Here is a 15,831-nt window from a genome sequence, read left to right as displayed (position 1 = left end):
AAGGGTGTCAAGAAGTTTAATGTTTCTAAACTGCTGAGATCCTCAGGTTAAAGGTGCTATGAAAGTAATATTCATGCAATTGTATTCCTTAATTATATCAGAAGATATTTTTGAAGCTGCAATATTTAAAATTTTAGGGTTGTACTTAGTTAAAAGAAACACCTGTTAACTTCCACAGCACAATTTAGTTATTTTGGTTCTTCTCTTTATAAATACATATCTATTTTATAACTGGCTCTTTCTACTATCTAGCGATATGTTAACCCACATGTTGAATATTCCTCTCCTGATACACTTGCATGTTTGGGGTAAGTGAGACATTTCTGAGAGAAATTTTGCAAATCGTAAGTTCAACAAGTAGGCCTCTGGACCCTGCATAGAAGAAAACAATAAACAAAACTATTCTGAGCTTTCTGCAGTGTGGTGCTTGTGGGCCTTTTGGGATGCCATGCTTACTGGGAGCTACAGAACAACCTCATTGCTTCATTCAATCAGTGTATTTTCTAAGGTAGTCCTTTACACAGAATGAGCTCACACGTACAGATACAATTTTAAATCTCAGATATAAAATATACCTTCTGTATTAAGCAGATGTTAGAATTAAAGGATTCAGCAGACCCTAGATTGTTTCAAATTTCATTTTATTTATACTGAATTTTACATATTCATACTTAATTTTTATTAGAATAATCCTTCTTAGTTTTCATTCACTCATGCCTAGGGGGAAGCTCTTCCAGTTCCTGGTACTGAAGGGAGGAGAATACCAGCAACTGTTCCAGGAGAAACATGGAATTATGAGCTTGGGTCTTGGTCAGCAAATCAAGGAAGTTTCCCTTAGACTTTTTTAAATGTTATGTCTGTGCCTGCTCTGGTACTGATCCAGAGTCTTACATTTTAAATTTAATGTGGCTACTATGCGATCCACAAGGTCATGGAACTGCAAAGCATCTTCAGAGGGGGAGGACACAGACGCTGTGCCCACAAATTCATAGGATGATACATCTGGATCAAAGAGTGTATCCATTTATTCCTGTTCAAAAAGAGTAGCTCTCTCCTTATCCTCTTCTTCAGAAAGCATATCAGTTTCTACCATATGAGCTACCAACAGATATGGAAGAACCGGATCTGAGAACTGTTGACTAACCAGATCCTTAACAGATTAAACTTCACCTCTCCATCCATAAGGAGGTTGACCCAGTAACTGTGGTGGTGGACTCCAATAGGGACTTGAAGACCAGAGCTGCCAGTCTCTGCAGTAGCGGGGATCTGGAAATATACCATAGGAGGAGCAAAACTATAAGGAGGAGACATAACTAAGGACAAATTAGGACTCTTGATTCTTCCTCCATCATCCTCTATCCTCCCTCTCAGATCCACTATGGATCCCACTGGAGACAGCAGTGGAACCTTAGGGTGAAAAGAAATAAAGGATGAGAAAGATCTGTCTGTAGGAGTCTTAGGAGGAAGCGACATAAAAGGGTCAGGAAAAAAATTCTCTCTCTCCTCTGCTCTTCTCCCCTTTTCAAGTGACAATGAAGCAAACTGTGGAACTGAGGAAGACTCTCTTCCTCATTGCCAGGTTTTTGTCAGACAGACCTGAGGAATGTTTAGAGCAGGTCTGCACTTAAAATACTGCATCTGAGCTAAGAGGCAGCTCCACCTCCCCAAGAGGCAGTTGCTATGTCATTGGGAGATCAGGGGTAGGTCAGTTTTACTGTCCCTCAGCGTTGGGGATTTTTCACACCCATGAGCGACACAGTTATGCTTATCTAATTTCCTAATGTAGACCTGGCCTTAGGTGCAGGAAGATGGTCATCAGCCACAATTGTTAACATTCTCTTTGAATCTGAGGAAGGTCCGGATTTCAAAGTCAGAATCTTAGAGGCTAGGTCAGACTCGGACAGATTCAGTAAGTCTGACGTGCTGGATCTGGCATTGCTAACAGTCGCTGTCTTCTCCTTCAACTGCTTCTTTGGAACCAAAACGGTCAGAAACAATATGGCTTTAGGTTCCTTAGCAGGCCATTGACCATTTTCTATCAAAGGTGCCTTCAAATGCTTGACGTTTTAGCTAAAGGATCAGAAACTGGAACTGATAAAGAACCCAATGACTTGGAACTCAACCTTGCTAAAAGAAGCCATCAAAACCAAATCAGGCCTATTAGTTTTCAGAGCCAGTGATCTTCCAGAACTGGTTGATTTAGCAGCCAGAGATTCCCTGAGCAGCAGCAGTTTCTGTTCTGCCTCTCCTTAATCTGGGAATGAAAGTCTGGCAAATAGAACACCCATACAAAAAGTGTCCTTCTGCCAGGCACGTAAGGCACTTCATGCATTTATCTGACACCAGGATGACAGCTGGTAATGAAACATCTCTCTTAAAGCTCAGCTTCTTCTTCTGCAGTTCCACCCTAACACATGGAATTGCCTTATGAAAGTTATATTAAACTATCTATATTCTACTGTACATAAATTACCTTATACTAAAACTATACTAAGAACAACAGCTATAACAAGGCACTATAACTGGAGAAACTCCGGATCTGAAGGACCAGCACAGTTCATTTCCATCTCGCACAGCAGGTGAAAAGAACTGAGATGGTAGAGAGAGAGAAGCACCCCCTTGTATAGTCTTTTCCCTAGAACATTCAAAATCACCACAGGAAAAGTCAAATGGGGCTCATGTGTGCTCCAACAGGCAGTGCTTGGAGAAGGTTCTTCTGTTGGGCACAACAGCGTGGCAAAATACCCCACAAGTGGGAATATGCAGAGCCACTCAAAGAAGAAGCATGTGTCAGTACTATCTGGCCCATACTGGAACAACTAATATGGCTGGGGCTACGTCTACACTACAGCATAAAATCGAAATTACTAAAACTGGTTTTATAAAACCGATATTATAAAATCGATTTTATGCGTCCACACTAGGGCACATTAATTTGGTGGTGTGCGTCCATGGTCCTAGGCTACCATCGATTTCCGGAGCGGTGTACTCTGGGTAGCTACATTAAAGGAATGAGACCAATAACTTCGATTTCCGTCCACACTAACCCTAAATCGATATAGTAATATCGATTTTAGGGTTACCCCTCTCGTTGGGGAGGAGTACAGAAATCGATTTTAAGAGCCCTTAAAATCGATTTAAAGTGCCTTGCAGTGTGGATGGGTATAGAGTTAAATCGATTTAATGCTGTTTAAATCAATTTAACTGTGTAATGTGGACCAGGCCTGGGTTCTATCTTTTTCACCACAGGTGGGATTGAAGGAATCAATGAGAATGTATAAGCTTCCTCTATGCTCTGCTCTCAACAGAAATACATGGGTGATAGTCTGTCCATCCCTGCTCTGAAGCAGAACAAGAGAAACTTTGCTATTTGACAGGAAGAGGTCTATAGATGGACAGTGCCACTTCTTGAATAGACAGGTAGTCAGGAGTACTGGCTACCAGAGGGGATGGTGCTGCAAACATTTCTACTGGTCTGGGAAGCAAATAAACAACATAGTTGTCTTATGAGAGACAGAAAGGTGAGGAGGAGTCTTATGGCTGATCTGTTAAATCCCCAGACTCCCAAGGGTCAGAGGAAAGACCCTGCCAGTAAGGCTACATAGGAAAAGAGACTGAGGTGTCCCCCAAGGGTCTGTACTGAGACCAGTCCTATTCAACATATTTATAAATAACCTGGAAAAATGGGTAAACAATGAGGTGGCAAAATTTGCAGATGATACAAACCCCACAGTATTCTTGCCAGAAAGTTAAAGAAGTATGGATTGGATGAATGTACCGTAAGGTGGATAGAAAGCTGGCTAGATTGTCGGGCTCAACAGGTAGCGATCAATGGCTCAATGTCTAGTTGGCAGCCGGTATCAAGCAGAGTGCTACAGGGACTGGTCCTGAGGCCAGTTTTGTTCAACATCTTTATTAATGATCTGGATGATGGGATGAACTGCACTCTCAGCAAGTTCACAGATGACACTAAGCTGGGGAGGGTAGGGATAGGGTCCAGAATAACCTAGACAAATTGGAGGATTGGGCCAAAATAAATCTGATGAGGTTCAACAAGGACAAGTGCAGAGTCATACACTTAGGAAAGAAGAATCCCATGCACCGCTACGGGCTAGGGACCGACTGGCTAAGCAGCAGTTCTGCAGAAAAGGACCTGGGGATTACAGTAGACGAGACGCTGGATATGAGTCAGTAGTGTGCCCTTGTTGCCAAGAAGGCCAATGGCATATTGGGCTGCATTAGTAGGAGGACTGCCAGCAGATCAAGGGAAGTGATTATTCCCCTCTATTCGGCACTGGTGAGGCCACACCTGGAGTATTGTGTCCAGTTTTGGTCCACCGCCCCCTCTTCCTACCACCACCACCACCACTACAGAAAGGATGTGGACAAATTGGAGAGAGTCCAGCGGAGGGCAATGAAAATGATTAGGGGGCTGGGGCACACGACTTACAAGGAGAGGCTGAGGGAACAGGGATTATTTAGTCTGCAGAAGAGAAGAATGAGGGGGGATTTGATAGCAGCCTTCAGATACCTGAAGGGAGGTACCAAAAGGGCTGGAGCTTGGCTATTCTCAGTGGTGGCAGATGACAGAACAAGAAGCAATGGTCTCAAGTTGCAGTGGGTTAGGTCTAGGCTGGATATTGGGAAACACTATTTCACTAGGAGGGTGGTGAAGCACTGGAATGGGTTACCCAGAGAGGTGGTGGAATCTCCATCCTTAGAGGTTTTTAAGGCTCGGCTTGACAAAGCCCTGGATGGGATGATTTAGTTGGTGTTGGTCCTGCTTTGAGCAGGAGTTTGGACTGGTTGACCTCCTGAGGTCTCTTCCAACCCTAATATTCTATGATTCTATGAAAACTACTCAAAAGAGCTAAGACCCAAGCAAACAGTGAAGAGCTACAGAAGGATCTCTCAAAACTGCATAATTGGGCAACAAAATAGCAGATGAAATTCAATATTGATAAATGCAAAGTAATGTACATTGGAAAATATAATCCCAACTATACATATAAAATGATGGGATCTAAATTAGCTGTTACCACTCAAGACAGAGATCTTGGAGTCATTATGGATAGTTCGCTGAAAACATCCACTCAATGTGCAGCAGCAGTCAAAAAAGCAAACAGAATGTTGGGCATCATTAAGAAAGGGATAAATAATATGACACAAAATATCATATTGCCGCTATATAAATCCATGGTACGCCCACATCTTGAATACTGCATGCAGATGTGGTTGCTCCATCTCAAAAAAGATATATTGGAACTGGAAAAGGTTCGGAAAAGGGAAACAAAAATGATTAGGGATATGAAACGACTTCCATTATGGGAGCGATTAATAAGACTAGGACTTTTCAGCTTGGAAAAGAGATGACTAAGGCATAGGCACCAACTTTCCCTGATGCCGGTGGGTGCTTGCACCCCCTCCTGCCCCGACTCCACCCTTTCCCTGCCTTGCCCCCATTCCAACCCCTTCCCCAAAGTCCCCACCCCAACTCCGCCCCGTCCCTGCCCCTATTGGTCCCCTTCCCCAAATCCCAACCCCAGGCCCACCTCTTCCCTGAACGCGTCACGTCCCCCCTCCTCTCCCCTCCCTCCCAGACGCGTGAAACAGCTGTTTCACAGCGCAAGCGCTAGGAGCTAGGGAGGAATAGTGGGCATGTGGCATGCTCAGGGGAGGAGGCAGAGGTGAGCTGGGATGGGGAGGGCAGAGTGGGGAGCTGCCGGTGTGTTTTTCCCCATGGGTGCTCCAGCCCCAGAGCACCCACGAACTCAGCGCCTATGGACTAAAGGGGGATATGACAGAGGTCTATAAAATCATGACTGGTGTAGAGAAAGTAAATAAGGAAATGTTATTTACTTCTTCTCATGACACAAGAACTAGAGGTCACCAAATGAAATTAATAGGCAACAGGTTTAAACAAACAAAAGAAAATATTTTTTCAAACATCACACAGTCAACCTGTGAATGCCTTGTAAGAGGATGTTGTAAAGGCCAAGACTATATAACGGGGTTCAAAAAAGAACTAGATAAGTTCATGGAGGATAGGTCCATCAGTGGCTTTCAGCCAGGATGGGCAGGGATGGTGTCCCTAGCTTCTGTTTGCAAGAAGCTGGGAATGGGTGATAGGGAATGGATCACCTGATGATTACCTGTTCTGTTCATTCCCGTTGGGGCACCTGGGATTGGCCACTGTTGGCAGACAGGATACTAGGCTAAATGGACCTTTGATCTGACCCAGTATGGCCATTCTTATGCACCTGAGACTTTGGAGGCTGTCTCAAACGGTATGTTTACACTGCAATTAGACACCTATGGCTGCACATGCCAGCTGACACAGGCTCACAGGGATTGAGCTCCAGGGCTGTTTTATTGTGGTGTAGATATTCTGGCTTGAGCTTTGTTACCTCCCACCTTGCAGAGTCCTAAAGTCTGGGCTCCAGCCTGAGCCCAGACATCTACACTGCAGTTAAACGTCCCCGCAGCCCAAGGCCAGTGAGCCCAGATCAGCTGGCAAGGGCCATCTGCGGGTTTTTAATTGCAGTGTAGACATACCCAAAGTCTTTGCACTGATAGCCTCATGGCATGGCACCAGCGTCTTCTTGACTATGGAAGATCCTGGTACTGGGGGAGGTGTAGGGATGGGGTGGGAGTTAGCTGCACTGGCTTAATCCAACACAACAAAGCTCTCCAGTACCAATGGAATCTGGTGTCAGTGTAATCTACACACCTCCTGGGTGTGGTGTTCCACTCCACATAGTGGCACTGAGCCCATTTTACAGAGTGAGATAAAAGGAGTCTGCTCTGCAGCCTTAGCTACCTGCCAGCTGGCTTTTAGCTCATGCGGTAGAGGCTTATCCACTAAGCTGCAGAGACGACTGGGGTCTGTCGGGGTTACATCAGCACAGAAGTAAGTATCTGCTTAGGACCAGGTTTCTTCAGTACCTGGACCAATGGGATCCTTAGAAGACAATATCTGCTTCTGCACTAATAAAGTTCTGGCACTAGAAGGCTCTCTCCTCTAAGCCAGTGTGGTCTCATGCCTAATGAAGACTAGGTACTGAAGCCATGGACTTGATCTATCTAATTGTGGCTCTCAAGATGATTATTATATATATTGTGGTAGTGCATAGGAGCCACAGTCAGGGATCAGGATCCCATTGTGATTGGTGCTGTACAAACACAGAACACATGGGGTCCCTGCCCCAAAGAGTTTACAATCATCTAAACTGACCCTTTGTCCCTTCTCAGGGACAGGAGGCTGTTCCAGAACTGATCCTATGTCTGGACTCAGACTCTGGGGAAGGCACAGAGCCACCTGTGGCTATCAGTGTGGGCTTGAGGCATGATGGTCCTAATCCAAGGAATGAACTTCCTTCTGGCAGAATGGGTACTAAGGAATGCACACTTGCCTCCAGGAACATACATCATGCACCCTGCTTAAATCCAGCATTGTTCTCTGGATCTTTGACAATCCTGCATCTGGGGGGAAAAATGAATTATGTAATATTACAAGCTAACACTAACTAGTTAGCTAACTATTATACATCTTAATAAATAAGGAGATTGGGATTTAAAAAAAAATAACAGAAATCTCTCCAGGCAGAGAGAAACAACTCCTATACCCACAACTGACCATGGGGAAAAGAGGAACAAATGGTTCGGTGTGCACATCCCTTCTGGGTTTTGTGATTATTTTTTATTAATTTTCCTAAAGAAACAAAAAATACAAATAGATAAATGACTCATAGCTTGTATATGCTACCAAATAGTCCACATTTCATAGTATATCCAAGAAAATTGTGTAATTATGCAACTTTACAATTTGTCAAAGCTGCAAGACCATACAATATTACACAGCCATAACATGTTAAGGGCGGGGATAACAATAAAAACAAAACACAAATAGGCAAACAAAGGAAAGAGAAGGTGAGTGGCAAGAAGAGGGAAAGAAAAAGCAGAGAGGCCAAGTGGAATGCAAATAACTCAAATAATATCAGACTTCACCATTCTTTATCCAAATGTATCAAGAGACAGGGTGCAAATTTCTTCATATAATTCATGTGAAAATTTCAAAATTAATATAATTGCTGTCTACATCAATAAGCAATACTTTCCTTTACGGCTAACTCAGACAGGTCCAAATACATTGCTCCTCCAGTTTTGTAAAATCATGCACTTGGTAATCACTACAGGCCTCAAGTACCAAAGTCTTGTGGAGGAGTTAAACCCAGGGTAGTAGGTACATAACCTATAGGGTGTTATTTTTAGCTGAGGTTTGGTTGCTGAAGCCAAGCACTGTTTTCACTCTCATGTCCATCTCTCTGCTTAACTGCCTGACTCTTAGACAGTCCCATAACATATGCAGCCAGGTTCCTGTTTCTTTACTGCAGCACCAACAAACATTAGAGGACAAGGCCCATTTTTTCCATAATCTCTGTGGCATCCAAGACATTTTGAATATAATTTTTTTGTTGTATCTGGTGTAGCCCAAGATCCACAGAAGCATCTGTAACATGCCCTGCCATTGGGGTTGTTTTAAGGGCTGTGATAACTCTCCACATTTTCACAAAGAACTCCAGATCACTAGAGTTACTCGTAATTAATAAAGGATACTGAATAGACATGGGTCTGGGGACTTTATGAAGCATTTTCAAGATTCTTTCCTGGGTGTCTGGCTGGTGAGTCTTGCCCACATGCTCAGAGTTTAGCTGATCACCATATTTGGGGTCGAGAAGGAATTTTCCTCCAGGGCAGATTGACAGAGGCCCTGTGGGTGTTTCACCTTCCTCTGCAGTGTGGGGCACAGGTCACTTGCTGGAAGATTCTTGGCATCTTGAAGTTCTTAAACTATGATTTGAGGACTTCAGTGGCTCAGATAAGGAGTGGGTGGGTGAGATTCTGTGGCCTGTGATGTGCAGGAGGTCAGACTAGATGATCACAATGGTCCCTTCTGACGTTAAAGTCTAAGAGTCTATGCTTCCCAGTAGCTCCTGGGCCTCAGCCAGTCCTAAGGCATCTGGACCAAACTGATATATTAGTAAGTGTTTAGTTGTAAATAGTGGTAGGCAGGTCATATTGTTGCTTTTAGTATTAGACAAGAGACAAATCCCTCATCCCTGACTAATTGGGAAATCCATATGATGGTTTGAGCATTGGCCTGCTAAACCTAAGATTGTGAGTTCAATCCTTGAGGGGGCCACTGAGGGATCTGGGGCAAAAATCAGTACTTGGTCCTGCTAGTGAAAGCAGGGGGCTGGACTCAATGACCTTTCAAGGTCCCTTCCAGTCTAGGAGATTGGTATATCTCCAATTATTATTTTATTTTATAGTTTCCCTCTCCCCTCAATTTGCAAGTCTGGGTTACCTCAGATAGGTCCTGTTCCATGACAGCAAGGATGAATTTGGTACCTCCTAACTGGGATGCCCATACCCTTCATGTGACCACTACTGTGTAGGACCTTCATTTTTCCTCCATTGGACAAGAGGAACTGAGCAGATCCACAGGGGGAATTGGATGCATTTATATCCATTCAATTTCTGCCTACTTAGATGGTTAGCATGCTGGAACCAATTTGACACCTGGGACACGATGAAAGCATAATAGTAATTTTGTAGGTCTGGGAGCCAACTCCCACCTCCCTTGGCTACAGGGAGCTGTAGTTTTCTAAGTGATAGTCATGATGATTGAGCAGGGCCCACAGAAAGGCGCTAATAATGTTATTAATTTTTTTTAAATAACGTAGAGGGCCATATGTAGGGACACCACTTAGAATATAAAGGGCCCTAGCACAACCCTTTTATAACCTCAGCTCTGTGGTTAAAGGGCATTATGCAGCTCCAGTGGACTATGCTTTCCAGAAACCAACCAAAGCTCAGTGGTAATGTGTGTACATCCCACAAGTGGGACTGTGTAGAGACCTGGTCCAAAAAGACCCTCCCTTTCTCTAAACTGAGGACTGGCCAATGTTTCCTCCACAGCCCCTTAGCATTATTCCTCATATTAGCCTTAGGGCCTTGTGGTGCGGCTTGGCCGCAGTTTGTCCCTCAGTGGGGCTATGGGATATCCCACCGCCTCGCTCTAGTTCGCCAGCCGGTGGCTCTGCTGTCGTGGGGAATAACGCACACTCAGTCAGGGGGGTTTAGACCCCCGGGCGGGTCTGAGTCAATAGTCCGAAACCGGCCCAGGCCCTAGGTCAGGGCGGAACAGCGAACACTGAGTCAGAATACTCAGACCTTCAGGCAGGGCTGAGCAGTAATAGTCTTAGGCTTCGGCCTCCTCAGGCCAGGGAAAGGGGGAGTCTGCCACCCCGGAGTGAGGTGGCAGGGGGGACACAGGCCCTCCCACTCCACTGGGTCCCAGCTGGGGCCCTAGCAGTGGCAGAGACTCGCTGCTGTCAGGGGGGATCCTGGCCACAACACACTGACATGGGCTCTGGCAGTGCTGCAGCCAGACTGGGGTCGGCTGCCCCGGGCTACTTCCACTCTCCCCCTCGTAGGGTACCTGAGTCGTCGTAGCGTCACCAGCGGTCTCAAACACCTCTGGGTAAGTAGCCGATGGTAGGCTCAGCGGCTCCTCGGGGTAGCTGGCAAGAGGCCGGCTCAGCCCTTCCTTGGGGTAGCTGGACCGGGGTGGTCCCGGCCAGTCCTCCTCGGGGTAGCGAGCGCGGGGCAGGCTCGGCCAGTCCTCCTCGGGGTAGCTGGCACGGGGCAGGCTCGGCCGGTCCTCCTCGGGGTAGCTGGCAAGAGGCCGGCTCAGCCCTTCCTTGGGGTAGCTGGACCGGGGTGGTCCCGGCCAGTCCTCCTCGGGGTAGCGAGCGCGGGGCAGGCTCGGCCAGTCCTCCTCGGGGTAGCTGGCACGGGGCAGGCTCGGCCAGTCCTCCTCGGGGTAGCTGGCGCGGGGCAGGCTCGGCCAGTCCTCCTCGGGGTAGCTGGCGCGGGGCAGGCTCGGCCGGTCCTCCTCGGGGTAGCGAGCGCGGGGCAGGCTCGGCCAGTCCTCCTCTGGGTAGCTGGCGCGGGGCAGGCTCGGCCAGTCCTCCTCGGGGTAGCGAGCGCGGGGCAGGCTCGGCTGGCCGGGTGTGAGCTCCGGCTGGCAGCAGCCGCAGACATCTGGCCCCTGCAGTGGCTGGGCCTTGACTGAGCTCTGCAGGCGAGCTTTTACACTTCCGGGTCTGCGCCATGATCTCTGAGGGGCGGGCGCAGGACCCAGCGGCTCTGCCTACAGTGGTGGTAGGGGAGGTTCGTCCCTCAGCGGGGCTGTGGGGTATCCTACCGTCTCGCCACAGGCCTTACTAGGTGTTCCCTACTGCCACCAGGATGGATATTGCTCAACTATGTTCAGTTGGTCTCTCCTTCACAGGAGGGCAGTGTTGTTTTGAAATCTGTAAGTATACTGAAGTATATTTGACAGACCCTCAACCACCTCTTTTCTCATGCAGCTGTAGAGGAATCCCACCTCAATAGAGAAGGGCCCAAATTTCACCATTATTTAAAAATAAAACAAATACACAAAGGAGGGCGTAGGTACACTGGCTTTATTTTAGAGAGTTTTTGGAGAAAGCTGAGAAGGAGCATTGTTACAGCTGATTCACTAGCTGGCTGAGCTGTTAATTTGTTCCTCTTTGAATGTTTGCTTTTTAGCTGTTGTCGGTATATTTTGCTGTTGTAAAATTGAATATTGGAAGTTCTTAAAGCTATACCTTATATACAACTATCTGTCACAATTAATGTTTCCTTTCATCGCTTTAGTTTATTCCAGTCTCATCAAAACCTCTTGTGCAAATATACAAATGACCCTTACAGATAGAAACCTGAATTTTGAAAGGGAGGTGCTTAAAGTTAGCACCTACATCAAGCCATTTTATTTTCATGCAGCTTCCATAAGTTTCAGAGGAAGTTATGGGTGTGGTCACTTCTGCTGAGGTGGCTAAAGAGGGACTCTACTGCCTAATTTTAGGAACCTAAGTTTGAAAAATTTGGCCATGGTGTTTTTTTCCTTGTTGAATGTACAGCTCCAACATTTTTTTTAACTTTGTCCTTAAACAATATATAGCTTGATTTTCTCAAGATGCACTAACCTAAGTGAGGCTAATGTACACATTTGCATTATGGGGTATTAGAGTTTTAGCTTTATAAGCAAGATAATCAAATTAAAATCCCAAATCTGTCTGTATTAGAAATGAGGGGACATTAACTTTTGACAGTACAGTGGAACCTGCACAGGAGTCTACCCTTATTAGGCATCTCCCTGTCTTAAAAAACTATGCCAAAATATCCACAAATATACTAAGTATACCTCTGCCCCCTCTTACTAAGCTGCCTCCACGAAGCAAGCAACTTTTTGCCAAATACCTGAAGTCACTTCAGACATATTTCACTATACATAAAATGAGGAAATAAGAAATGTTACCTTCCGAGGCTATGAAGTACTTTGAGAAAATAATCTTAGCACATTTTATTAAACTAATGTAAATGTTTCTGATCAAATATGTTCTTCTGTAAATTCAGTTTTCCAGGGAAAATTGTTGACTATTGTTAATTGCTGGTTTCCTTTTATAAAGGAGGAAATAATTATTTTTTTAAAAATCACCTGGAAAAGAGCGGTTGTGACAAATCTTAGAACAGTATTTCAGGGCCCCCTCATTAATCAAAGGAAATTATTTGCAAGATGCTTCCCTTATCTGTATAATACAATGCTGATCGTCTTGTGATGAAGGGGTCAATATTTTTGTAATCGTTCCAAAATAAAATAACTGTTTTCTTCTCAATCATGTTCTCAAACTCTTTATAAATTGGATCCAGCTATTAACAATATTTGCCAACTTGAAGAGAGACTCGGATGTTAATCTTAGAACACTTTGAGGGCTTTTTAGCTTCCTTTTTGCAGCGTTAGCAGCAATACAGATGTTTAGCATACATATTCTTATAGAACTCTAAAAGAGCTACACAAAAGTGGAGCTCAGCCTCTGGTGCCTCCCCAGCCCTTCATGCACCAGCATACATAGCTCTCATGGGTGGGATAAAGCCATTACAACTATACAGCCTCCTAGCCGTTAAAAAATAACCTCCTGAAATAAGCTTTTGAATGATTTTTCACCTATTGAAACGTAGCTGTCCTGGTCACTTACCTCCAACAGGAATGGCAGGTGAGTGGGTTCCTCTGGAGATAAAACTCCATGGATAAACAGGCCGTGGAGCTGCACAAAGGACCCTCTCGTCACCCAAGAGTGAACGCATCACTTCCAGTGAGTCAGCCAGGTTCTGCCATAGGGAGCTGTGAGACTCTCCAGGTTTCCACTCTGCTTGGTGGCAGTTTGGCTCCAGCATGCCAGAGTTCACAATTCAGCCAGAGTTATCAATTCACTGCAGAACAAGTTCAGCAGGGAAATTCCTTTGGGGTTGTCACAGCCTAAATGCTATTGAGACTGTTCCTGGGTAGAATCTTTAACTGTTTGCCACAATCTTCTTTTCCATGAGTCAGCCCAGTATGTAGTCCTAATGATCACAGCTGAACAGTCCCCGTGAAGTTCCGCTCTTCACAGTAGGGATAACAGCTAGTATCAGTGGCTGATTCAAGAGATTTCCTGTGTTCAGCTGTATGAACCCGACTGGCAAGTCAGAGCTGTAGCTGTTCCAAATTAAACATTTTGGCCCTTCTGCCTCTTATCCTCTCTAAAAATTAACTCCTTACAAAACACTGTTGGTGCCAGGAAAGCCTCAGTATCACCATCTGTCAGCTGGAGAAAAAAGCCCACTATCTTCATCAGCAGAAGCTGCACTGGGAGAGAGGCTGTTTGTTCTACCAGGGTAGAGGTATTTATTGCTGCTCTGCTTATTGCAGCTGTTATTGGGAGCTGATAAGCACTGATCTTCCCCACTGCTACTGGACTAGCTGTGTGCCAGAACACTGCAACAGGGCCTGCTGATATAGCCAGGCCTAGGAATTATAAACTTAATTCACCGTCGGTGGTCATACACTCCCAACACTCTTGCACCATTCCCTAGAGCACCCCCTGCTAGGAGAATTAGAGTAAAATATTCTGCTGCTAATATTAATTGGCACACCATGTAAAGAACATTGGATTTAATTTATTGATTTATATAGGATCTTTTGTATCCCTCCAAATGCTTTACAAAATTATAGGCTAAGAATACAGTGTATGCACCACTGCAACTTCCCCACCACTTGAAATGCAGCCACTTCCCATCTGGAATACAGCAGCCATTAGAACCATTTAGTTGTGGGAAATGAAGAATATCACGTCCAGCCACAGCAGAGAGGGAATATCATTAACAAAGTTGAAATCTGGCTTGGACATTGAAGGCCCCAGTTCTCGTTCTCTAACCTGAATTACATGGATGTAGCTCCCATTTACTTTGTTAGGAGAAGTACCTGTGTAGCTGGAGGGAGTGGATTTGGCTTTCAGACCAACAGTCCTACTCTTGCAAAAAATTGCTGTGGGATCTCTGAAGATCACAGGGGGTGGGGGCTGGACCTCAGTTTTAAGTCTCATCTAGAAGAATGTTCCTGCATCATAACAGAAAGAACTTTCCTCCCCCTATTGGAGTCACTAAGGCCACTTACTGCACCACCTGGAATTTCCTTGATGATCTTCCAGACAAGCACTGACCAGTTTAATACTGCTTAGCCAGATAGCTAACAAAAACCATCTGTGGTGCTCTAGCTCGAGGTTATTTAATAAGACACTGTCATTGTAGTGTGAACCACATCTTAATAAAGAGTGTCTCACGGAAAGCGGCTCCCATTCACAAATGAGTTACATCCTTGTGGCAGTTTCAGGAGTATTTTAAGTTGACTTTAATGCCATAAGGGTTTTGTCCTCTTTGGATAAAATGAAGCACACTGTGCTTTTGCTTCTTCTTCCCCTTACACCTATTCTATTTCAGCTGGAAACCAGGAGAGTCAATACCATGTGACTGACTAGATGTCCCTAGACCAGCAGCAAAAGCTGCCTGGAGTGCAGTTTGGAAATTGCTGCAAGCAGGTATTAATGCTAGACATATTTTGAATCAATAGAAGGGAAGATGCTGCCTCCAAGGGATATGGAAAGCAGGATAGGCACAGGCTGCATATGTGAAAAATGCAACATAGCCAGGATTGGGTCAGAATAATGGCATTAGCGATTCTAGCCAGAATGACTTGATGCTGCAGTATGTTGAGCTGGAAAGAAAGAGATTGCTTAGCAACTTAAAACTTTGTTTTCAAATTATTTGCTCTTCCAGTTAGCACTTGCTGCAGGGCACTATTTAGCATTTAACATAAAAACAGCATTCAGAGAAGAAAAATGAATATAAAATTAATGTGAGCATTTACTGAGCAGCAGGGAATACAGTTAGGATTTAGATTATCATTCATAAGAGGACAATGCAGGGGTGGTTTAGATAGCTGGAGCATTCATAATGCACTTAGTACTACAGATAGCCTTGGCTGTTGTGTATTGTGCACCTCTTATAGTGAAAAACAAAGGCAAAATGTATCCCAGCATTCTCTAGTTGACCAATGCAGCGTAACTCAGTAGACCACAACCAGGGGAAACGTAGAGGTCTTCCGGGGGTATATCAACTCATCTAGATACTTGACTAGTTATACAACAGGCTACATAAAAAGCACTAGCAAAGTCAGTACAAACTAAAATGACAATGACTTGTTTATACTGCTCTATATACCATACATTGACATGTAAGTATTAATATTCCAATTGATTTATTTTATAATTATATGGTAAAATGAGAAAGTCAGCGATTTTTCAGTACTAGTGTGCTGTGAGACTTTTGCGTTTTTGTCTGATTTTGCAAGCAAGTAGCTTTTAA

General features: G+C 44.8%; 1 protein-coding gene and 1 long non-coding RNA gene across 2 annotated transcripts in view; one reads left to right on the top strand and one right to left on the bottom strand.

Moving 5' to 3' along the window:
• The window catches only part of NFAT5 (nuclear factor of activated T cells 5), a 161,774-nt gene extending 148,015 nt beyond the window's left edge, over window positions 1-13,759 (bottom strand). The window contains 1 exon segment of the mRNA XM_030582298.1: window positions 13,128-13,759. Within this exon segment, the coding sequence (XP_030438158.1) occupies window positions 13,128-13,326 (199 nt within the window). The 5' untranslated portion in view covers window positions 13,327-13,759.
• LOC115660668 lies at window positions 3,135-11,758 on the top strand. Its single transcript, XR_004002880.1, has 3 exons — window positions 3,135-3,228; window positions 11,514-11,519; window positions 11,749-11,758. It is a non-coding gene; the product is annotated as an uncharacterized LOC115660668 (long non-coding RNA).
• Window positions 13,760-15,831: the final 2,072 nt, after the last annotated feature.

Source organism: Gopherus evgoodei, chromosome 12 (assembly GCF_007399415.2).
Source record: "Gopherus evgoodei ecotype Sinaloan lineage chromosome 12, rGopEvg1_v1.p, whole genome shotgun sequence".
In the NCBI taxonomy this organism is placed as follows: Eukaryota; Metazoa; Chordata; order Testudines; family Testudinidae; genus Gopherus; species Gopherus evgoodei.
The sequence above is the reverse complement of the archived record's forward strand: the minus strand, read 5'-3'. Positions and strand labels throughout refer to the sequence as shown.